Source organism: Antechinus flavipes, chromosome 2 (genome assembly GCF_016432865.1).
Source record: "Antechinus flavipes isolate AdamAnt ecotype Samford, QLD, Australia chromosome 2, AdamAnt_v2, whole genome shotgun sequence".
In the NCBI taxonomy this organism is placed as follows: Eukaryota; Metazoa; Chordata; class Mammalia; order Dasyuromorphia; family Dasyuridae; genus Antechinus; species Antechinus flavipes.
In genome coordinates this window covers 20,658,112-20,684,377 of record NC_067399.1, presented here as the reverse complement: position 1 = coordinate 20,684,377, position 26,266 = coordinate 20,658,112, and the positions used below count along the sequence as shown (strand labels likewise).

General features: G+C 37.7%; 1 protein-coding gene across 6 annotated transcripts in view; it reads left to right on the top strand.

The window, feature by feature from the left end:
• Positions 1-26,266, top strand: part of ALMS1 (ALMS1 centrosome and basal body associated protein) — a 110,473-nt gene that overhangs the window by 52,815 nt on the left and 31,392 nt on the right. For all 6 annotated transcript variants that reach the window (XM_051974259.1, XM_051974258.1, XM_051974256.1 and 3 more), the window contains one exon: positions 16,416-16,588. In XM_051974259.1, the coding sequence (XP_051830219.1) occupies positions 16,416-16,588 (173 nt within the window). The remainder of the gene's footprint in view (positions 1-16,415; positions 16,589-26,266) is intronic.

The following is a 26,266-nucleotide window of genomic DNA, read 5'->3' as shown; positions in this document are numbered from 1 at the left end:
GTGTGTCATCCTGGTGCAAGAGGAGACAGAAAAGAGCCATGGGGACGAAGGATTGTTGAATGAGGTTTTTGTGGTGCTTCGCGCTGGCGCTTTTGGGAAATTGTCCTGTTGTTGACAGGAGTAGCCAAGTCAGAAGGACAATCGTTTGCTCTAATAAAATGGTGCCTGAAGTAAATGGTAGTTCCCCAATTGTTAGATTTACTATTGATGTTGCTAGATTAAAAACCGCCAACAGTAAATTTAACTATTTTAATCTAATCTTTCTTTCCACTGTGTTATCTTAGTTGTCTATCTTACCTATGGTTTCTTCTTTGTCATCACCGATTGTGACTAAAGTTCCCTAAATTTCTGTCAGGGGTAGCCTCTTCTCTTTCTTTCACTTAATGTCATTTTTTGTCCCTGTGGCTTCAACTATTGTCTTGATGGGAAGATCATCCTTTTCTCTTTCTTTAGTTTCAGCTCTTCCTGAGCTCTAATTTCATATTATCTACAAGATCTTGCCAACTAAATGTCCTGTTAGTGTCTCAAGCTTGTCTTGTCTGAAACCAAACTCATCATCCTCTATTAAAAGTTACCCACTTTCTTGGATATACTTTTTTTTTGTTTTAATTCAACTTTATTTTAATTTCCTAATTTTTATCCTCTCACCTCCCCTTCCTTCATTTATCTTTAAGAAGGCAAAAACAAAACAAAAAAAAACCAATATAAATACATAGAAATATAAAACAAAATCCCACATTAGCTCTGTTCCCCATTCCTTTTCCCCTCTTCACAAAAGAAAAAAAGAAAAGAAAATGTGCTTCAGTTTTCACTAAGGCCATCAACTTTATCTGGAGCATGTTTCATTATGGAATCTTTGGACAGTGCTTGGTCATTGTGTTGCTTAGAATTCTTAAGTCTTTCAGGATTGAAAAATTGAAATATTTTATAATATTTTTGGTCATTTTAAAATTATTCTTGTGGTTCTCTCCTGAACTTTGTATCAATTTATACAAGTCTTCTCAGGTTTCTCTGAGACCATCCTTTTTGTCATTTCTTACAATATTCTTGTTAACAACTGAAAGCATTTAGTAACAGCTTAGAAAACAGGAATAAAAAAAAAACTTTGTTTAAAATTAAAAGAGTTCCACTATTCGTACATCATTACTTGTTCAACCATTCCCCAGGATGGGCTTAATTTTCATATATCATAGAAATGAAATGTCTATCAGAGAAATTTACTCCCCAAATTCCTGCTTCTCTTTTAATTTTAGCTGCATTGATAATTTCCTGGAATTTGTTGGGAATATACCAAAATGCTGATGAATAGTGTGTCTTTAGTTTATATCTTTCAATTTTGCTGAAGTTATTAGTTGTTTTGATTAATTTTTTAATTGACTCCCTGGAATTCTCAAAGTAAACCATCTATAAAAATTAATATGAAGTGATTTGTATCTTTATTTCCTATGCTTATCCCTTAATTTTTGTTTTGTTTCATTATAGTTTGCATTTCCAGGACAATATTGAGTAGTAATGGTGATAATGAACATTCTTGGTTCACTCCTGATCTTTTTGGAAAGACTAACTTATCACTATAACATATGTTTGCTCTTTTAATTTTAAACAAAGTTTTTTTATTCCTGTTTTCTAAGCTGTTACTAACTGCTTTCAGTTGTTAACAAGAATGATATTGTATTTTATCAAAAATTTTTCATCTATAAAATGATGAATATTTTTATTATTATTATGATTTACATTTTTTGTTTTCTTAATATTGAGGTGGAAGAGGAGAGAGCAAAGAGGCACAGTTCCCTGAAATCAGAAAAAGAGGTATCTCTCCTTTTTCCCACCTCCCTCCATTCCCACCCCAATTTCTGTAATCATTCGAAGGAACAAGGAAGTAGTAACTGGCCAGTGCAGGACAGGTTTTCAAATAAGATATATGGGTTGCTTAAGATGTATAATTGTAAAAAAACATCTATCTTTGGATCTCACTGGGTTTCTGGTCAGTATAACCCAGGGTCTTAATTAAAGGTTTCTTAAGCAACAGGTAGGGGTGGTTTAAGCAGGGTTCAAACCTTGCAATAAATGTTTCTCAGTCTTACAAGACAGAAATTGGACTAGACCCATAATTGAATAGAAAGGGAACAGAATTGTCACAGATAGAGTCAGTGTGGTTCAGTTGATTCCCACAATTCCCACTATACTTGACCTTGTTTTTTCTTTTAATTTAACATACATTTATTAAGCACTTACTATACAGTAATAACAGCAATTATAGAGTATTTAAAAATTTGAAAAGCTTTAAAATAATATTAAGTTTATCTTCTTTTATTTATTTATTTATTTTTAGTATCTTTTTTTTTTATTATTATTATTACTATACCTTTCTATTTACAAACCATATGCATGGGTAATTTTTCAACATTGACCTTTATAAAACCTTCTGTTCCAGTTTTTCCCCTCTTCCCCCCATCCCCTCCCCTAGATGGCAGGTAGTCTAATACATGTTAAATAAGTTAAAGTATACATTAAATACAATATATGTATACATATTTATACAGTTATCTTGCTGCACAAGAAAAATTGGATTTAAAAAGAAGGTAAAAATAACCTGAGAAGGAAAACAGAAATGTAAGCAGACAATAGCAGAAGGTGGAAATGCTATGTTGTGGTCCACACTCATTTCCCATAGTTCTTTCGCTAGAGGTAGCTGGTTCTCTTCATTACCGAACAATTGGAACTGATTTGGATCATCTCATTGTTGAAGAGAGCAATGTCCTTTAGAATTGATCATCATATAGTATAGTGTCCAGGCTAGCTCCCTGAAGGGCCTCATGATCAATCAGAGTCAGGATCAATCAAAGTCCTTGGTCTTTAGGGGGAGAAGTGGAGGCAGCAAGCTGCCATGCGGCTTGCCTAAGATGTATCCTGGATTCTGGAGTCCGGAGTCTCCAGCCTCTCTCCTCCTAGTCCTGCAGCCAAGTGCCTCTGACCTCTCTCCCTCAGCCCTCCAATCCTTGCCTACGATTACCTCATCACCAAACATTCAGCAAGTGCCAGTGGTGAGGAGAGCCATCACATCACCATATCATCTAAGTATATGCTTATAGAGCCATTATCGCATATCAAATAGATAATTAGCCTTAAGTGCTCTGCTGTCTTATTCAAACACACCTTTTCAGAGTTTCAGCCCTCTACATCTCCTGCTTTCTTTTGTTTTAGAAAACAGGTGATTTCTTAGAGAGGTGAGAACCCCAAAAAGGAGGCAATTACGGCCTCTCTGACATATCAGAAATGGGGGTGAAAACACCAAAAAGGTGATTTCCCCCCTCCCCCAACTTCTCAGGAAGAGAGATAAAAAACACCAAAGGGAAGTGGGGAGTCAAGCCAGATATTGTTAGTGGGTTTCTGGGCTGAAGGGTCTTACAAGAAACAGGTATACACAAACCCGTCAGCATGAGAGGTATTACATAAGCACATAGCATAAAACACAGGCTAGCAGTGATAATTCTCCCCACAGCCGGTGCAGGCTCAATGTGGTGTAACAAACATGAATTGTACATGCAAGTAGTAATATAACAATATGAATCAACATGGTATTGTAAAAGATTTCTAGAAGTCCTAGAAGGAGGGTATATAAACAGCAGTCACACATATGCCTTCTTCAGTCCATGAGTCAATTGCCATAACTGCCATGCTCTTTCAGTGGTGGGCACAATCAGCGATGGAACCACCCAACATTACTTGGGTCTTCTCCTTCTTTCAAGGGTCTGCTCTGTCTCTCTCCAATGGACAAGGAGAATGCGGCTCGTTAGCACCCATCTGAATTCCTTCTCCATCTGTAGAGATACAAGCAAACCCTCTCCCCTAAGCAGTTAACCTATCTGGTCCCTTTCATTCACCACTTTCTGGGTCTCTCCACATCACCTGCAGATTATCTAAAGATAGTGGAGCTTCTCACACTGGACACTGCCCTTCCAGTGGGTTATAAAACCTGTCTGCCGGAGCCAGTGCATCTTTGTCAAAAATCAAGAAGTTAATAGTATAAAGAGCTAAATTTAGAAGTTCTCTAGAGTTACCTGTGGCTCCCCCTTTTGTTTTTGGAGGAGCATCTCCTTTCTACTATTGCCTGTCCTTGAGGATTAAAGGGTATGCCAGTGGTGTGTAAAATCTTATACTGTGCACAAAAGTGTGCAAAATGTTTAGAAGTATATATAGGTCCATTATCTGTTTTTATTGCTTGTGTCATACCCATAGTTGCAAAAGCTTATATGTGGAATTCAGTGACCACTCGGGCTGTCTCTTTTGTTGCTGGATTGTAAAAGTGAATCCTGAAAATGTGTCTACCACAACGTAGATAAAAGACAGATGATCAAAAGATTTATAATGGGTCACATCCATTTGCCAAATTTCATTGGGTCTCAAACCACGAGGATTCTTCCCTGCAAGGAGCGTAGGAACTTGGAAAGGAAGGCAAGCTGTACATGCTTTTACTATGCTCCTAGCTTCCTCTCTTGTTATTACAAATTTCAAACGTAAAGCTTGAGCATCCTGATGATGTTTAGAATGAGATTCTTGGGTTGCCTGAAATAAAGGAGTATTGGCCAACATGGTTAGAAGGCTATCTGCCTTTGAATTACCATCAAAAATAGGACCTGGAAGTCTACTATGAGAGTGGACATGCAAGATATAAATCTTATCTGAATGCTTTTTCACTTGCTCTTGGAAGTTCCTTAAAGAGCTGATATATATTGGAAGCTACAAATTTTATTTGGGCTGTGGCAATTCTTTGTACCATACCTACTGAATAGGCCAAATCAGATATTATATTTACATCTCCTGGGTAATAAGTAAGAACTAGAATGATTGCATATAATCCATTTTGCTGAGTGGACTGAAAAGGAGTTCTGACTACTCTCTTTATAGTTAAGTCACAAGAGTATACAGCGCAAATATATGTTTGGATGCATCTGTAAAGGTAGTTGGTCCTTTAAGAAGAACTTTAGAAACCTTTTCTTTAAGAATCTATTGTCAATTATGTAATAGTTGGGTTATCTTTAATGGAGACCCTTGTGTACAATTTGGAGCCGTGGCCAATAAAATTTGCCACTCTGGGATGGTTTCACAGCACACATTAATTTGTGCATTAGTATAAAAGGTGTATATCTTGTCAGGTCTTATCCCAGATAATTGTACTGCTTGCTTAATAGCCTTTAATAAAATCTTAGCCACAAACACTGGGTAAGGAATAAGGCTTTATTCTGGTCATGCTGGGAGGTTCACCCACTCTATTACACTATCTCCTTGATGAAGAACTACTGTGGGTGCTTCTTTTGTAGCAAAAACTGATATTTTCAAGGGTTTTTGAGTGACTCTTTCAACCAATTGGATAAAGCCAGTTCAGCTTCTCTCAAGGCCTCTTGCGCTTCTTTTGTAAGCTGGCATGGTGAGTTTAAAGCACTGTCTCCCCTTAAAATGTCATATAATGGTTATAATTGATAGGTAGTCAAGCCTAACACTGGACACATCCATTGGATATCTCCTATCATTTAAGGTGTTCAACTTCTCTTTTCTTAAGGAAAGTTTTTGTACTATAAGCACTTTAGGATATACTTCCTATCCTAAATATTGAAAAGGAGCATGTCTTTTGAATTTTTTCTGGAGCTAGATGCAATTTGTAGTTCCTTAGTGTTTCTATGGTCTTTTGTAGACATATTTCTAACATTTACTCATCAGGTGCACATCCCAAGATATCATCCATGTAATGTAATAACATAACTTTTGGAAATGCTTTTCTTACTGGAGTAAGAGCAGCAGCAACATACATTTGGCACATAGTAAGGCTGTTTTTCATTCCTTGCGGCAAAATTGTCCATTCATATCTTTTATTAGGCTCAACTAAGTTAACTCTGGGCATTGAAAAGACAAATCTTTTCATATCCTCCTTATCTAGAGTGATAAAATAGAAATAATCCTTAATATCTGTAACCCAAAGAGGCCATTCTCTAGGCAACTGAGTAGGAGATGGACGTCCAGGCTAAAGAGTTCCCCTAGTTTCTATCTGTTCATTTACTTTTCTTAAATCAGTCAGCATCCTCCATTTTCCATATTTCTTTCTTACAGCAAATACAGGGGAATTCCAAGGACTTAGAGAAAATTGTAAGTGTCCTTGGTCAAGTTGCTCCTGTACTATATCTACTAAGGCCTGAATTTTATCACTAGCTAAGGGCCACTGTTCTACCACACTAGTGTATCAGTTTTCTATTGAATGGGAACAGGTGAGAGTGTTGGCAGGCCTTCAACAGCAGCCCTGCCTAAAAAACTGAAGTACTCATTTGTAACCCTAACCGTTGTAAAATGTCTCTTCCCCATAGATTGATGGGGATTTTTTCAACTATAAAAGGAGTAAAAACTTGCCTTCAGCTGCTATTGATCCTCCTATGCCAGACATGTAGGTGTCTGCCTTAATCTTTAGTCAGTGACTGGGCCAGTTGGCACCTCTAATGACTGTATGATCTGCACCTGTGTCTACCAATCCTTCTAATGGTATGCATTTTATATAGTCAGTCAGCATAGGACGGTCAGTGCTGCAGTCCAGAATATTCCTGGATTCTGTTGTTTGGAGTCAGAATCTGGGCAATTATCACCAGATTGCTTATTAGGAGTCTGTATCAGTAAATCTGATGCTACTACTTCTCCTGGTTGATAAGTCACAAATTGTCTACCTGTATTAGTGACTGGGATATTGTCTACACATTCCCCAGTTTCCCACATCAGTGTATGGATAAACACTGTTTTTAAGTACTCTCAGGAGGTAAAATGATCAAGCTTACTGTGCCTGAAGGCAAGGGATCCATAGAATGGAGAGGAACAGATTTCACCTCTCCAGGGCATATCTCAGTAGTCCCAGCTGCATACAACTCTATTCTCCCCAATTGTAATCCCTTTCTCCCATTAGGTTGCTTCCTGGCTGATCGATCATGTCTGAGTACTGAACTTCTTTTTTAATTTAATTTAATTTTTTTGTGTGTCAAGATTTAAAAAAATTTTTTTTTTTTTTTAGTATAGCTTTTTATTTACAAGATATATGCATGGATAATTTTTCAGCATTGATAATTGCAAAACCTTTTGTTTCGACTTTTCCCCTTCTTCCCCCCACCCCTTTTTCCTGATGGCAGGGTGGACCAATATATGTTAAATATGTTAAAGTATAAGTTAAATACAATATATGTATACATGTCTATACAGTTATTTTGCTGTACAAAAAGAATCAGACTTTGAAATAGTGGAGTACTGAACTTCTAAAGACTCTGCCATCATGCCCCAAGTGTTTTTTGGGTTGGGCCCTGGGGCTGGGTCCACCATCCCGTTTCCCTGAATCAGTCTACATTTTGATGCCCAATGGAAGCCTCTGTTGCATTTTGGATATGGAGTTTTGACTCTCGTTCTCTCACCCTGTCTTCTCACTCTATCTCTGTACCAACACTGAGCTTTCACAGCCCTGCTTTACCACACTGAAAGAACTGACAAGTCTCTCTGGAAGTCCCTTGCCAAAAGGAACCCTGTCTTCTCATGTTCAGATCTTGGGAAGTCTACATCATAGCCTGGCTATAAAAGGTATTTGTGCCCACTGTGGCACAGCATCTTATGATCTCCTCTAAAGGAGCATCCTTGTGTAGTCCTAGTATAATTCTTTTATAAACCTCATTAGCATTTTCTTTAGCAAGTTATCTTATCATAATTTCTATTGCTGCATTTTCACCAATAGTTCATATGACAGTTGTCTGCAGATGTCTCACAAAATCAGCAAAAGGTTCATTTGAACCTTGCTCTATTTTTGTGAAGGCTTCCCTTAATCTTAATCTGGGGCGGGTGGTGCCCCATGCTTTGATAGAAGCAGAAGCAATTTGCTCATATGCTGCTATGGGGTAATTAATCTGTGCTGAAGTATCTGCATAAGAACCTACACCTGTTAGGTGATTTGTGTGTTAACTCCAGTTTGCCTATTTTGTTGGGTTTGTATTCTACAGAGTTCACTATATTCAGAGAGCCACAAGAAGTTTTGTCCAGGTTCTAAGCATGTCCTTGCTATAGATTTCCCTATAATCCCTATTATAGGGAATTAAAATTTCATAAGTCAACTTCTAGATTAAAAGGAGTGTATCTTCTTTTTCTTGACCTGAAGAGTTAAGCTATTCAATGACAGGATAAGTTTCTAATCTCAAATCAGCTGTATTCTGCTGTCTTTTGCAATCGAGTCATGGGAAGGGGTTGCTGGGGGGGGGGGGGGGGGAGGTTCCCTTAACAAAGTTTCCTGCTTGTTTATTTTAATACTCACCCTACTTCCTGGTCACAGGGACTTCTTCACTGAAATTACAATTGAGCTTCATGCAGGTCCTTAGTCTACATTGGGGCACCAAAAATAATATCCAGGCTAGGTCCCTGGAGGGCCTCAGGATCAGTCAGAGTCAGGGTCAATCAAAGTCCTTGGCTTTTAGAGTGAGAAGTGAAGGAGGCAGGCAAGCTGCCATGTGGCTTGCCAAAGATGTATCTGTAATCCATAGTCTCTCCTCATCCTACAGCCAAGTGCCTCTGACCTCTCTCCCTCAGCCCTGCAGTCCTTGCCTATGATTATCTCACCACCACGCATTCAGCAAGCGCCAATCATGAGGAGAGCCATCACATTACCTTTTTAAATATCTTTTTGGGATATAAGCCCAATGAAACACTGCTGGATCAAAGGGTATGCCCAGTTTGATAACTTTTTGAACATAGGTCCAAATTGCTATTCAGAATAGTTGGATCCGTTCACAAGTCCAACGTATCAGTGTCCCAATTTTCCCACATCCCCTCCAACATTCAGCATTATCTTTTCCTGTCATCTTAGCCAATCTGAGAGGAATGTAGTGGTATCGCGGAGTTGTCTTAATTTGCATTTCTCTGATCAATAATGATTTGGAGCATCTTTTCGTATGACTAAAAATAGTTTCAATTTCTTCATCCAAAAATTGTCTGTTCATACCTTTTGACCATTTATCAATTGGAGAATTGCTTGATTTCTTATAAATTAGAGTCAATTCTCTATATATTTTGGAAATGAGGCCTTTATCAGAACCTTTGATTGTAAAAATGTTTTCCCAGTTTATTGCTTCCCTTCTAATCTTGTCTGCATTAGTTTTGTTTGTACAAAACCTTTTTAACTTGATATAATCAAAATTCTCTATTTTGTGATTAATAATAATTTCTAGTTCTTCTTTGGTCACAAATTCCTTCCTCCTCCACAGGTCTGAGAGGTAAACTATCCTATGTTCTTCTAATTTATTTATAATCTCATTCTTTATGCCTAGATCATGAACCCATTTTGATCTTATCTTGGTGTATGGGTCAGTGCTTAGTTTCTGCCATACCAATTTTCGCAGCAATTTTTTGTCAAATGGTGTATTATCCCAAAAGTTGGAGTCTGGGTTTGTCAAACACTACATTGCTATAGTTACTGTTTTGTCCTGTGAACCTAACGTATTCCACTGATCAATTAGTCTGTTTCTTAGCCAATACCAAATGATTTTAATGACCACTGCTTTATAATACAGTTTTAGATTTGGTACAGCTAGGCCGCCTTCATTTGTTTTCTCTATTAATTCCCTTGAAATTCTTGACTTTTTGTTCTCCCAGATGAATTTTATTGTTATTTTTCTCAGTCAGTAAAATAGTTTCTTGGAAGTCTTGATTAGTATAGCACTAAATAAATAGATTAGTTTAAGTAGTATTGTCATCTTTATTATATTTGCTTGATCTATCCAAGAGCACTTAACATTTTTCCAATTGGTTAGATCTGACTTTCCACTTGTAGAAAGTGTTTTGTAGTTTTGCTCATATAGTTCCTGACTTTCCTTTGGGCAGATAGATTCTCATATATTTTAAATGGAATTTCTCTTTGTATCTCTTGCTGTTGGATTTTGTTGGCGATGTATAAAAATGCTGAGGATTTTTGGAGATTTATTTTGTATCCTGCAACTTTGCTAAAGTTATGAATTATTTCTAATAGCTTTTTAGTAGAATCTCTGGGGTTCTCTAAGTATACCATCATATCATCTGCAAAGAGTGATAATTTGGTTTCCTCATTACTTTAATTCCTTTAATCTCTTTCTCAACTTCTATTGCCAAAGCTATCATTTCTAATACAATATTGAATAGTAATGGTGATAGTGGGCAACCTTGTTTCGCTCCTGATCTTATTGGGAATGGTTCCAGTTTATCCCCATTACATATGATGCTTGCTGATGGTTTTAAATAAATGCTACTGACTATTTTAAGGAAAAGTTCATTTATTCCTATACTCTCTAATGTTTTTAATAGGAATGGGTGTTGGATTTTATCAGATGCTTTTTCTGCATCTATTGAGATGATCATATGTTTTTTGTTAATTTGGTTATTGAAATAGTCAATTATGCTAATGGTTTTCCATATTGAACCAGCCCTGCATACCTGGTGTAAATCCTACTTGCTCATGGTGTATTATCCTGGGGATGATTTTCTATAATCTTTTTGCTAATATTTTATTTAAGATTTTTACATCAATATAATTTTCTTTCTCGGTTTTCAACCTACCTGGTTTAGGTATCAGTACCATGTCTGTGTCATAAAAAGAATTTGGTAGGAGTCCTTCATTTGCAATTAAAAAAAAATAGTTTATATAACATTGGAGTTAATTGTTCTTTAAATCTTTGGTAGAATTCACATGTAACTCCATCTGGTCCTGGGGATTTTTTCTTAGGGAGTTGATTAATAGCTTATTCTGTTTCTTTTTCTAAAATGGGACTGTTTAAGCAATTTACTTCTTCCTCCGTTAATCTGAGCAACCTTTATTTTTGAAGGTATTTGTTAGAATCTTTACAAACTGTTAAGTCATTAGAGTTGATAGAGACAATAATTATCTAATATAGCATGGTTCAGTATGATTGATCTGCTCCTACAAGGAGATTTATGGGCCAGAAGAAACAAGGTACTAAGTGGAACTGAGAAACAATGCTTGTGTTTACACCTTTATTCATTGGAGTTCACAAGTATGGGAGATTCACAAAGTTAACTTTGTAACTTTGTGAATTCACACGTCCCTTGAAGCTCTTAGGGTCAGGCCGGGAGCGCTCTGGGAGGAAACCCATAATCCTACTCTCGTATCCCACAATCCCACTCTTGGAGAAAGAGCATAAATAGAGCTTCAGGGAGCCAGTCAAGTTAGTTACTTCGGAACATTGCCAGGGGTCAGAGAGGAGCACTCTGGGAGGAAGCCCACAAGCCCTCTCTCGGAGGCAAGAGAGATTCATTCCATTTTCCATCTTTGTGCTGGCTGGAGGCTGAAGAAAGCAGAGGCAAAGGACAAGCTGCAAGAGCTCTTAGAACCAAGCAGAAAGATAGGCCTATCTCCACCAGTTCATAGGTGGAGGAAGAAGAGGGGGAGAGGGAGTAAAGAAGGAGTAATGTAATCAGAACCACCTATTAAGGCATCTTCTGTAAGCAGAATATGACAAGATTAGAAGAGGCATTAATTAAAGCAAAAAATGAAGGAGAAGATATATCTGATTTTATAAAAGTATATCCTGTGATTGAAAAGCTTGACTCTTCAGGTCAAAAAGAGAGAAAATACACTCCTTTTAATTTGGAAAAAATTAAAGATTTGAAAAAGGGTTGCACTCTTTATGGGGCTACATCGTTTTATGTGAAAATGTTACTAGATAATTTGTCTTATGAAATCTTAACTCCGAATGATTGGAAATCCATATCTAGGGCATGTTTAGAACCTGGACAAAATTTGTTGTGGCTTTCGGAGTTTCATGAATTATGTGGGATTCAAGCCCAATGCAATAGGCAAACAGGAACTTTTGGACAAATTACTTTTGACCAACTAGCTGGTGAAGGTCAGTATGGAGAGAATTCAGAACAGATTTATTATCCCACAACAGTGTATAAGCAAATTTCTAAGGCTGCAATAAAAGCTTAGAATTCTCTCCCTGGACAGAAGGATGGAAGTAAAGCTTTCACAAAAATAGAGCAAGGTCCCAATGAACCTTTTGCAGATTTTGTGGAACGTTTGCAAACAGCTGTAATAAGAATCACTGGAGAGAATGCTGCCATAGAAATAATGACCAGACATCTGGCAAAGGAAAATGCCAATGAGGTTTGCAGAAGAATTATATGGGGACTAGACAGAGATGCTCCTTTAGAGGAGATCATAAGAGGTTGTGCCACAGTGGGCACAAATGCTTATTATACCCAAACTATGATGAACATGGAAAGACAGGGTCCCTCTTGGCAAGGGAATTCTAGAGAAACTTGTCGATGTTTTCAGTGTGGAAAGTTGGACATGTGAGAGCCCAATGTAGATACAGAGATAGAATGAGAAGACAGGGTGAGAGAATAAAACCCCAAACCCCATGTCCAGAATGTAACCGAGGCTTCCACTGGGCCTCAGACTGTAGATTGACCCAGAGAAATAAGAGGTAGAGCCCAGCTTCAAGATATCATACACAAGAGAGGTGGGGCATGATGGCAGCTGAGATTATACCCAGAGAGCCTGTAGAAGATCAGGACTCTGATGTGATCAGCCTAAAAGTAATCATATGCAAAGAGATTACATGATCAACCAACAGAAAAGCAATCAGGATTACAGTTGGGGAGAATACAAGTTTTTTAACCCAACAGGGCAGTGTCCAGAGCAAACAGCTCCAATGTAATTACCAGATGATGATGAGAAATCCCAAAAGTGGTAAATAGAAGGGAGTTAGATAGGTTAACTGCTTGGGAAAGAGGGTTTGCTTGTATCTCCACAGATGGAGAAGGAATCAGATGGGTGCCAACGAGCCGTATTCACCTTGTCCATCAGAGAGAAACAGAAAAAGAGAAAAATCTGGAAACAAAGGAGAAGATTTAAGAAACATCTGACACTGAAAGAACATGGCTGACAATGAGACTCTTAAAAGAACTTTAAAATCTTCATGAATCATTGGATTCCCTAACACAAGATGAACAAAACCCAGCAGGAATCATTGAATTCCTTGAGATGAAAAATTGTTGATGAGACTATTGCAGTACTTAAATTTTCATGTTGATTCATGTTATTTGTTACATTACTACTAGCCTGTGTTATATTGTTATGTGCTTATGTATTTTATGTAATTATGTGTAATTCCTCCCATATTGATGGATTTATGTATACCTGTTTCAAGTGAGCTCCTTCAGAAAACCCGCTAATTTGATTTGATTTCCCATTTCCTTTGGTGTTTTCATCTCCCTTCCTGAAATGTCAGGAAGGGCGTGATCACCTTCTTTTTATGGTGTTTTCACTTCTTTTTTCAGTAGTTAGGGAAGGTGTGATCACCTTCTTTTTGTGGTTCTCATCTCCTTGAGAAGTCAGGGAGGTCATGACCGCCTATGTTCTAAATCAAAAGAAAAGGGGAGATGTTGGAATCTTTACAAACTGTTAAGTCATTAGGGTTGATAGAGACAATAATTATCTAATTTAGCATGGGTCAATATGATTGATCTGATCCTACAAGGAGATGTTATGGGCCAGGAAAAACAAGGTACCAAGAAACAATGCTTGTGTTCACATCTTTACTCATTGAAGTTCACAAGTATGGGAGATTCACTGTTGGAATCTTTACAAACTGCTAACTAATTAGAGTTGATCTAATTTTACAAGAAGATGTTTTGGCCAGAACCTGAAACAAGGTACTAAGTAGAACTAATTAGTACAATGCTTGTGTTTACACCTTTGTGTTCACACCTCCCTTAAAGCACTTTGGGCCAGAGAGCACTATGGGAGAAAACCCATAATCCCATTCTCTCAGAAGATTCACATATAAGGCCAATGAAGAGAGAGCTATTCCAGAATATATTTTCCACTTGGCTGGCTGGTCGCAGAGGAGAATTCAGCTGGACTGGAGAGGAGCAACTCTGGTGCAGACAGAGAGCACTTTGACAGATTTCAGCGGAATTACGCCAGAAGCCCTCTCTCCGAGGCAAGGCAGAATATTTTCCACTTGGCTGGCTGGTGGCAGAAGAAGAGTTTTCAGAGGAAGAAGCTACGAGTCAAGAGTTCAGTGGACAACCAGATTCATCTTCATCTCACACCACTGTGGTAGGTGGCTGGGCTCCTGCACGCCCCCCACTGAGACCAAGCTGGTCTGAAAGACTCATCAGAAAGTAGCCGAGCCCCAAGTGAAGGAAACAAGAGATTCATTCCATCTCTGTGCTGGTTGGAGGCTGAAGAAAGCAGAGGCAGACGCAGAGGCTAAAGGACAGAACCTTTGATTTTGGAGACATTTGGAGGGCTCTAAGCTAAACCGGCTGTGTTTTGAGAAGAACAAGAACTCCAACATTTTGAACTCACAACAATTCACAAAGTTAACTTTGTAACTTTGTGAATTCACACGTCCCTTGAAGCTCTTAGGGTCAGGCCGGGAGCACTTTGGGAGGAAACCCATAATCCCACTCTCATATCCCACAATCCCACTCTTGGAGAAGAAGCATAAATAGAGTTTCAGAGAGCCAGTCAAGTTAGTTACTTCTGAACATTGCCAGGGGTCGGAGAGGAGCACACTGGGAGGAAGCCCACAAGTCCTCTCTCGGAGGCAAGAGAGATTCATTCCATTTTCCACCTTTGTGCTGGCTGGAGGCTGAAGAAAGCAGAGGCAAAGGAGAAGCTGCAAGAGCTCTTGGAACCAAGCAGAAAGATAGGCCTCTTAAGAAAAACTAACCAGGTTATTTTGGAAGGAGAAAATAAATGTTTGCATTTTATCAGCTGGCTGCATTTTGGAGTAATTATTACTTTTAACTGATACTAAAGCTGCCTCCAGAAAACCTCTTCAAGAAACCTGCTCCCAGAGAGAACCATTAAGAAGAAGAACATCACAGGTATTCATCCATTTCATTATGTTATCAAATTTATTGGTTAAAGTTGGGCAAAATAACTCTTAATTATTGCTCTGATTTCTTCATTGGTGGAAAGTTCTCCCTTTTCATTTTTAAGACTAATAATTTGATTTTACTCTTTCTAATAAAATTTACCAAAGATTTATCTATTTTGGTTTTTTTTCCATAAAACCAACTCTTAGTTGTATTTATTAATTCAGTAGTTTTTTTACTTTCAATTTTATTAATCTTTCCTTTTATTTTTAGAATTTCAAGTTTAGTGTTTGGTTGGGGGGTCTTAAATTTAATTAGCTCCTTTTCGAGCTGTTTTAGATGCAAGCCTAATTTATTGATCTTTTCTTTCTCATTTTATGCATATACTTGACCTTGTTGTTCCTCAACGAGAAGATACATTTCTAGAATCCGGCTATTTTTATTGGTTCTCCCTTCTTTATTTAATAAAGAGTTCCTTCAGGTCCCAAAAGTCTTCCTTCTGTAAGCTTTCCTGGTTTCCCAAGGTTATCTCCCAGTTATCCTGTCTGTAGAATTTGTGTATAATTGCTTGAAAGTTATCTCTCATTAGACTGTGGACTCCTTGAGAACAGGATCCATGTTGGGTTTTTTGGTGGTGGTGGTGGTGAGACAGAGAGAAGTCTTTGTTTCCCTAGTGAACTGCATAGTGCCTGATGGGGCTTATTATTATTATTGTATTAGAATGCTTGTTGCTTGCTTTATAGAAAAGCAAGAAAAGCTTCCTGTAAGACTTGAGGTCAAACACCACATTCCGAAGGATGCCATTTCTTTCTAGGTTCTCCCATCTGATAGTGCCTTTCTTTATAAGATTACCTTAAAAAATGTTCTATTTTGTAATCTTGGTTTACCTTAAATGTTCTATTAAATTATCTTGAAAATACCTGTTTATATATATTATCTCTCCCTCTCCCTTTCACATCTCAGCTTGATTGTAAACTTCTTGTGGGCAAGAATAGCAGTTAGCACAATACTGAGTACAAAACGTCCTTAGATAAATGTTTACTGATATTGAAATTGTGCCTTTATCCTGGAAATCCTGGCTCAGATGTCATATCCTTTGGTGAAAAATACTAACTCATATTTATTTAGTTCTTCAAAGTTTATAGAGAACTTTCTCCCGAACTCTTTCAGAGGAAGGGAGCATTTACCTCCACTGTGCTCTTAGAACATTTTATTGTTTATCTTGTGACAGAGGAACTGGAGATTGAGTTACAGTTTTCTGTTGCTGAAGAAAGATCATTATGGTTTACATCAAATGATTTCTTTTTATGAAAAGCAAATAGATCATATAGCTTGTTATCCCAAGGGGCAAGTTTAGGCTTAAAGGATGAACAGGGTCAAGAAGGGTTTGCATTAAGAGTGGCATTGTGGGAGAGGGGGGATAACCTTTTGAAGTTTATATCATCAAATTTGATCTTGACCATTTTATGAAATACTTTTTCCATCATAGACTGTCATATCTCATTTCGTGTGGTGTTTTTTGTATTTAGTGTAACGTCAGATAACTTAAGGAATGAAGACTGTGACACTCCTCTCAAGCTCTCGTCAGATGCCGTCACTCAAATAACAACTGAGAGTCCAGGAAAAACCACATTGTCATCAGAGATTTTTATTAATTCTCAACCTCACAGCATTCTTAAGAAGCCATCTCATTACCCAACTGGTAAGGAAGCTTGATTTTATTATGTGTGTGCATTTAAATGTGAAATCTATTGGGATGCATATCTAATCAGTAGACCAACTGTTATATTTTTTTGGGTCATCCTGGAGATTTGTGATGATCAGGGCAGGAGAAGCTTTTAAGTTTATCTTAACATTTTTGTGGCTTTTAAAAGTTGGCAATAAAATCAAGTTTCAATAAAAATAGGATCTATTGTGCTTTTTTGAATCTTAAGTTTTTTACATAATTGAGAGAATATGATTTCTTCATTCTATTAGTGTTCATCATCCCTCAACACGAGATTGTAGATCACTGAATGCCAGGATTGATGATTACCTTGTATTTAAAAAGTCATCTGGTCATTCTTATGCTTGGTCTTTCAGTGATTCATTTCAGTTCATTTGACAAACACTTATGAAGTTCCTACTTGGTACATCACTGTGCTAGGAAGAGAGGCAAAAAATTCAAGCCTTTTGTATCCTGCAGGAACTTAGATTATGAGGACACCATGTATACAGAAATTAATGGGACCTTCAAGAGGGAGAGAAGGCTCATGACTTTTTGCCTGTGAATTATCATTAGAGCCATGCTATGGTCTCCTTCCACACACTGTGCATCGCTTCATTATCTTCTGGGCCCCAGGAATTCTCATTCCTGAGAGATTATACAGCATCAGTAGGAACATGTTGTTTCTGCTGGGGGGGGGAGCGGGGAAGCATTTTGTGAATTATTGGAGGTACTGAGCCGCTTTCCAGAGACCGTCCTGCTGCTCTTTTTCTCCTTTTCGTTCTGTCTTGTTTCTTTGGAGGCTACTGAATTCTGTCAGTGGATTTAGAGCTGTTCGATGGCCTGCACTCAGTCATTGGGAATGTGGCAGGATGTGCACCCGGGTGTCCTCCAGGGCACTGAACATTCTTAGCTGTGGCTTGGATTAGGGTATAGATGGCAGGCTTCTTCAGGTGGCAGAGAGTGAACACACAGGGAGAAGTTGGTATTATCCAGAGACTTGAGACGAGAGCTGTGGACTGAGGCTGCGAGCTGTATGTTCAGATATCCTACGTTCAGCAGGGAGAGTCCCCAAAAGTCAGCTTTGTAATTTGTCAGCAGGAGTGGGCAGGAGAGCAAGCAGAAGAAAATATTATGAAAATCAAGGGATTGTTTGAGTGAGCCGCAGGATTAGTCTGAACCAGCAGTGGGATATAGACCCCCCAAAAGCTAGTGGCCCTTTGGGCCTGTCAGGAGATGGGGTGGTGGTCCTTCTAGTTAGAAAGGGCCTCGGGGAACCTCCCTGCCACGCCCACAACGTGTAGGTGATGAAGTCCTCCGCAGACTCCAGAGTGGGAATCCCAGCTGCCGTGCTCCACGTGGGCAGTGGCAGGCCAAGGACTCCAGAGTACTCATTCGTACATTAGTTTCCTTAAATAAACTTGTTTGTAAAATTTTGGGGAGCAGTATGGTGTAGGATCGTGAGAAGTATTCACTTATCAAAAAGGGAGACGTGATAGAAGGGAAGTTTGGGGGGCTATAGTTTATCCTTGTGTCATGGGAGAGATGAGAATTATTTAGACAGAAAGACAGACTGTAAGGACCGACGCTTATGCACAAACACATGCCTCTTAGACAGCGAACGTGGAGATGGGAAGTCTAAGAAATGATTGGTCCTAGTTGCCGAGGTTAGGAAGTTGAGACCAGCAATGGCCATAAATTGAGAACAATTTAAATACCAGGCACAGGGGCCTTTGTTCTGACATCCTATTAGGCTTAATGATGCCCGATGGCTATAACACTAGAAAACATCTGCAGCCCCTCTGGCCTGGTTGGAGAGCTTTGCTGTAAAGAGAAGTTGTTGGATGTGGTAGTAACATTGTCAGCAATATCACTATGGACAGAGACTGCCTTGTCATGGGCCTAATGGGACAAACTTCCCTCTGCATTGTTTGATTTCAGGTAGAAGTCATAAATAACCTTTTTTGGAACAGCCAGGTATGTAATAGAGTTTCACAGAAGTGAAAGGTATTCTTAGCCAGACTCACGAATTATCAGGTGGAAATCTTTCCTGCTTAGAAAGGAAATTGCACAGTGAGGAAACTGAGTCAAAAGGCATTACATGATGTCTGTAATGCTAATTTCTCAGTCTTTACAGCCATCTCCATCCATCTGGAGTGTTTTTAGGGGGTACTCCCTTCGAGCCACTTTTGGCATTTTCCCTTGAATTGTGGAATGCTGGCTTAATAATAATTCAAGATTATTCCCGGAATCAGAATGGAATTTATTCAGAAAATGAAATTATTGAACAAAGATATTTCACTTCTCAAACACAACTGTTGTATTCTGTTGTATTATTTAGTGTTTAGAGTAGGGCAGAGTCATTTCTCAGTCATGACAAATTACAATTAGTTAGAAACAGTTCTCCTTAGTACTTATTAAGTACGTACAAGGCTCTTCCAAAAGCCTTTGTTCCCCTCAGTTTAATACATCTTAGAACATAAGGCAGTCATTAGAAATTAGGAAAATAATCATATTTTATGTATTTTCACATGATGTAAAGGCATGTATGAAAGCTCACTCAGAACCCATTATTGCCTGCTCTTAGTCTGGACAGTTTAATTTCTAATGAATCTCTAAAAGAAAAAAAAAAAACACAGAATCAGTTCTTACAAACTGGGGTCTCTTGATCCACAGTTAGCTCAGCGATGTCATTCTAACATATATACCAATCAAAGTACAGTGTCTATCCATGGATTTTATAGTGAGTAGTCAGACAGTTCCTCATAGAAATCATTACTATAAACAGATTTTCTGTCAGTTGGAGGCAGTGAGTCCTTGTAGTGCTGGGCCCAGAGTCAGGAAGGCCTGGGTGATCCAGGCAAGTCACTTAGCCTCTGAGTGTCGCCTTCTCACCTGTACAGTGGGTATTGCCATAGCATCTTCCGCCCAGGGCTGTTGTGAGGATCAGCTGAGCTGACATTTGTGAAAGTGCCTAGTGTAGTTCTTAGCACACAGTAGGCACTGAATAAATTTCCTTCCTTTCCCCTCCTGTAAGCTGCCACCTCTCCCTCCCTCACCCCCATCTGTTTGTTCATGGAGGTTTGTTTTTGTTTTGTTGGTTAATGTATACCTAAGGACAAGGGGAGACTTAATTCCACTGTGTACCAAATTATTATTTCAGAGTTTATAAGGCTCTTATTCATGTATATTCTTGTAATTTCTTTCATAGAGCTATTAAGATTTTATAATTTGACAAGGCTTAAAATCCAGGTGACTTGACAGGTTCTCACAGAATCCTACAGTTAATGAGACTTTACAGTGGCTTTTGTAATTTCCCAAATACAAATGCCATTATTATTTTTTTAAAAAAACAAAATTTGCCCTCGTGAATACTTAAGACAGTCTTTAACCAGAAGAGAATTGTTTTATAAAATAAGATCTCTGACAAATGATGGCTGAAATTCATAATTCAGTGTTTTCATTTAAACTCAATATTCATTTCAAAGGAGGAACTAACTTCTTAATGTTATAAATATATTACTCTTTAAGTATCATTCCTCAAATGAATAGCACCTATGCAATGGTTTCCCAAAATTACAGTGTAAAAAATTATAACTTTAACTTTAAACAATATCATAGATTTAAGATATAAATGCAAAATTTTTTTCCAGGTTAATTACCTTGATCCATGTATATATACAACATTGAACCTTGTCACTGTTATATGGAAAACCTTTTTAATTTGTCTACTAGTTTGGGCCTTCTATACTAGTACAATTCAGAGATCAGTTTAGAATAGCAGTTACCATTCAGAACACTGATGAACTCTACTTGGATAATAATTTTTCCATTTAATTTATCAAATCTGATATAAATCCAAATTTTAAATCTTACAACATGATTCCAATTACTTTTTCATAGCCATAAGAATTTCAAAATCTATAGAATAAAGCTTAGAAACAATGAGACATCTCAAAAACAAACTCCAGATAGAGCTCAAGACTTTACAGTCATGAAATCTTCTATTTTCTTCTTCTAAAGAGGCCTAAAATTTCCTTAAACATTCTGGAATTCGCATGCTGGATGTTTTTATAGTTGGCAAAAAATTGAGGATCTTCTATTGTGTCTGTCTGGGTGAAGAATCAGTAGTTCTGTGTTTTTGTTTTGGGCATCAAATTGAGTTGCATTTTAAAGTTCACTTGTTTCTGTGACCTCTACATACTTCATTGTCTAGTTGTTTTTCCCCAGGAAAGGGAGAAAGTGAGAGAGGGATCTGGTGATGTTTACACACACACACACACACACACACACACACACACACACACACACGTAATCAAACCACATACATAATAATTTAGAAATACACATTAATTCATCAATTTCACTTGTAAACTTAGTCGTCAATTAGTATGCAACACCTTAAATTTCTGCAAAAGGGGAAGGGTCTTTTTTCCCTCATTTTTTTCTGTATTTCCAATTTGGCCAGATGATATCCTTGGAATATTTTGAAACTGAGCAGAGAAGTGATTATTTTTTTCACTCTTTTTTCTTTGGTCATCAGATTTTCAGGTAAAGATCAATTGGATTTTGAGAACACGGTACAAACAATACTGCCAGCATATACTCGTTTCCCATAAAGCAAAGCCTTGTCAGAGCCCCTTTCACTAGTCACCTGTGCTTGCCTTTGTAAGTTTCTGTTAACTCCTCACTTTATATTTCAGTAGTTTCTCCTCAATTCTGATCGGAATGCTTGTCTCAATCTTGGAGGGTAAATTATTTTTGTTAGTAAGGCTTTTATATTTATGTAGGACAAGTGCATTCTAAAATTTCATTTTCTTTGAGTAGTTGCTGCCAACTTTCTTTTTTGTTGTTTTGCAGGATTTTCACTGTCTTCTGGGAATTTTTGTTTTGGGTTTTCTTGTAGATAATGACAAGTAGATTCTTGCTCTTTGCACTTTGCCTTCTGATTGAATGGATCTGGGGCAGCTTTCATTGGTGATTTCTTTAAGTGTCCCATCCAGGTCTTTTTGTGTTTTCAGGAAGTTAGATTCTTTTCCCAAAGCCTATTTTACATGTCATGATGGTAGGGACTTTTAATTTTTTTTTCAGATTAAAAAAAAATCTTTTGATTCTGTTATTTTATTTATTGTTGTCACACAGAGTCATTGATTTCTGTTTGGTCCACTCCAATTTTTAGGCAGATCTCTTACTTTGGTAAGGTAACACCTTTTGTTCTAAACAATTTATTCTTCCTTCAATTCTTTATGCCAGTATACTTTGAAATTTTTTTGTTCCTTTTCTTATAGGTACTGTTATAGTTTGTTGCCAGCTAGATGGCAAAGTGGAGAGAGTGCTAACCTGACAGGGAGGCCCCAGGTTTGATTTGTCCCTGGACCCTTAGGAGCTCTGTGACTCCGGACAAGTGACCTCATCTCTATTGTTGTCAGTAGTCTCATCTATAAATTGGGAGGAAAAATAGTACCGACTATACAAGGTTATTGGAAGATCCCATGAAGTGTTTTGTAAATTTTAAAGTGCTATGTAAATGCTAGCTATTATTTTTATTAGCATTATTAGCAGCAGTGCAGATAGTACAGATAGCAGGGGGAGTTCAGGTGACAGAGCAGTGCAGGTGACAGAGGTAGTGCAGGTGACAATGGTAGTGCAGATGACAGTGGTAGTGCAGGTGACAATGATAGTGCAGGTGACAATGGTAGTGCAGGTGACAGTGGTAGTGCAGGTGACAGTGGTAGTGCAGGTGACAATGATAGTGCAGGTGACAGTGGTAGTGCAGGTGACAGTGGTATTGCAGGTGACAGTGGTAGTGCAGGTGACAATGGTAGTGCAGGTGACAGTGGTAGTGCAGGTGACAATGATAGTGCAGGTGACAGTGGTAGTGCAGGTGACAGTGATAGTGCAGGTGACAGTGGTAGTGCAGGTGACAGTGGTAGTGCAGGTGACAATGATAGTGCAGGTGACAGTGGTAGTACAGGTGACAGTGGTAGTGCAGGTGACAATGGTAGCATAGGTGACAGGTAGCATAGGCGACAGAGGTAGTGCAGGTGACAGGTAGTGCAGGTGATAGAAGTAGTGATAACATTAGTGCAGGTGATAGAAATAGTGCAGACAGCAGCGGTACTACAGGCGGTGGTGGCAGCTCAGCTGATTTTCCTGCCTGAGCTTTGCTGGTATCTGTGGGGGGTTGCTCTGTTCTGTGCTTTCTGTCTCCCAGGCCTCTCTGGGCCAGATCTTCTTTGGCACCTTCCTGAGTTTGTGTGCAAGGGTGGCCATCAGACCTTGTTTGGTCCCGATTCTGACACACTGGCTTCCCCAGAGCCCCCCAGCATAACCTGTTACTTACCCAGAGGGAAGGCCTGCCTGGAGAGGGTGGCTCTGTGGCCCTGGGCTCCCTGCCCTTCGTGGTTGGAGGCTTCTCCCCGCTCCTGGAGCTAGCTGCAGGCTTCTGGCTTATGTGTGACTTTTTCTAGAATGCTGGGTCTGGGATCAGGCAAGGTCAAGGTCAGATCTCTTCTCGGACACTGTGGCTGGGCACCCCACTTCTGTGTGCCCCATTGTCCTCAGTGTGACTCCAAAATAGGGCTCATAACAGCATCTCCCTCCCAAGGTTGTGGTGAGGGTCCAGTTTGCCCCCACAGTGCCGGGCACAGCATGGAAATGCTTATGCTCTTCCCCTTCCTTCTCATGGGTGCAGGTTTTGTCTGGGGAAGCGAGCTGACAGGAGTTTCTCTTTTTTTTTCTTGGTCATCATTCTGATTCTTCTTAAGATCTTGCTGGGAATATTTGTGGAGGAACCATGGCCTGTCTTGCAGCCATTTAACTGGCAGGGCAGATCTGTGGGTCTTTGTGTAAGGAACAAAACTCAGCGGGCTGGCCCAAGTTGTTCAGTCCTGCTGTGGAATTTCTGCACAGCAGAGTCCCCATCCCACAGAGGTCTGATGTATGGGCCTGGCAGATGGCAACAAGTCGGAGCAAGTTTTACTTACTGTTCAGGCTGAAATTTGTTGTAAATAGCATCATTTAAAATTGTCCTGTAGGAGAAAACTCAAGTTTCGAATGAAGGCCAGTGAATACCGTGTAGAATTAGTGTTGAACAGGAGATAATGACCCAGCTTAATTATTTTGGGGAAATTGTACATTAGCTTTATGTTGACAAATGTTTCTCTGAAATAAAAATCCAGCTTGTTTTCTTACTATTTTTATTTTTGTCTCAATTTTTTCACATCACTCTTATTTCCCAAGTAGCTCCCAGTCAAACTATCCTTTCTAAGAAAGGACATTTATGCTGACTAAGCCCATTATGCGAAATTATTGTGGGTGCCTTATTTCTCTTCTATAGCTCTTTATTTCTTTATTGGGATAAAAGTTAAGGTACATCTTTCACATATTTATTATTTAAATGATGTATGGTTTTCAGTTATTAAATATTCCAAAGTTGAGGTTGAGAGAAAAGGTGAATGTCATTATAAGTAAACTAGCAATTTCCTGGTTCTCCATAGGAATCTTCTATTTATAAAGGATATCATTATCAGAAAAATGTGTAACCACAAAGTAAATTAGCTAGCCAAATAGTGAGAGTAACATGTAAACGGAAAGCAGCATACAATTTTAGGTTAATAAAAGGAAGCTTTAGTCGCAGCAAGTTGGGTTGACCCTAATTCTCTGTGATTGATTTAAAAAAGCAGATCCCATTGTTCAAGGGCATGTACCCATATTAAGTAGAGAATACTTATATTGATATGTTGAGATTCTCTTTTAATTCTTGAATTTATTTTTGTTTTTTTTCCCCATGGGGAATTTAATAAGTTGAATCAGTGGTTTATCAATTTGCTTAAATTTTTAAAAAAGAATTAGCAATTTCTATCCTTTCTCTATTTTGTTCATTTTTTATTTTCCTTTTCTATATTTAAAAAAAAAATCATTTATTGGATCAAAAAATCTTGTGCTGTCCACAATTGGTCTAAATATTTGTACCATTTCTTTCCATTTTTTTAATAGTTTTTTTTTTTCACTTTCTCAATTGATATTATCCTGGAATAGCTATGTATATATATATAGGTCCAAAATTTTTTTCTCCCTGCTTCTGCCAAATTTACAGTGAAAATTTCCTATTATGTTGATAATACTGAAATTTTTTCAGCTTTCATTTTCTAAAAATTTCTCAAACAAGTCTTGTGTTTAAATTTGGTTAGGTGTGGTTATGTCCTATTCTCTTTTTTTTGACCAATATAAGTCAGATTTATTGAGAACTATAAGATGTTAAAAGTTTGAGAATGAAGGCCCTCTTTTCTATCTTCTTTTTTTCATTGGGACACTTAATATTCTTATATACATTATGTAAAATTCCTTATGATTTTTTCTAGTTTTGTAAAGAAGCAAAATCCCATGGGATTTTCTTGGGTAGTACATGATTTATAAAAATCAACTTGTCATTTTTATCAAGTTTCTATTAAATTTCTTTAGAAACATAAGTTGATGAGCAGTGGATTCAGTACAAGAAATTCTGAGTGATAAATTGCATAATGACGTTTGAAAGAACATTCCAAAACCATCAGTACAAATGCCAAATAATAATAAAAGAAATTGTACACTGCTCTGCAGATAATAAAAATAAAAGTTGAAGAACCAGACCCATTGTTAATAGAACTGGAAAATCAACAAATGGCTATATAGCACCAAGTAACAGAAATGGAAAGCATGACAATTGCAGACATGAGTATAATTGTCTTCTTAGAAGACTTTTAAAAAGGAAAAAAAAAGTTAAACATCATTTTCAGGACTTAATCAGAAAACTTTTCGTATGGATAGTCCTCATCCTTCAGGTAGAGGTAATTAATACTTAAGCTATTAGTATGAGAAATCCTAGTTGATTCATCAAAAATATGTAATTGGATATCTAGAATTACAAAGAAAGTTTTTTCCCAAACATTAAGGAAAACTATTTTTAAAGAGAAATTAAAATTTAAAATACCAGTTTGATCAATACTGGGCTTACTGTCTTTGTGATCTTGGACATGTTACTTAAGCTTCAGTTTCCTCATCTGAAAACTGAAGATAATAATTAGCCAACTAATATAAAGATTAAAGGAAATAATACTTTTTGAAATTTTCAAGTTTTTGAGGTAATGGTTGTTATTGTTGTTGCTTCAGGAACAATTTGGAAATGAAGTTAAACACAGCTGGACAAATGCAAGCAAAAACACATTTTAAAAGAAGTATTTCCCCTCATTTCCCTTTCTTATAATCCCATATTTGGCAAACATATCTATGCTTTTTGGAAAATAGAATTTTCATTAGATAGACATGAAATAGAAGAATTTATCAATAAAATTCTTTAAGCTATTAGAGAATCATAAATTTAGAGCAGGAAGGAATATGACATCTGTTACAATGTTCATATTTATAGAGAAGAAAACTGAGGTCCAGAATAACATGGCAATTAATTCTTGGGGCAGGGTATGATTTGGATGGGGATTTACTGACAAAAAACTAAATTATTTTCTATAATCTTTTGCAGTTCTCATAAATAATTTAATAAATCCAAAAAGATGAAATGATAAGTACTTAACAAAAAAAAACATATTTAGCCTTTTAGTAATTAGAATGAAAATTTAAAATATGCATGTTTACATATACATATATGTATGTGTATACTTGCATTTTCATGCATATGCA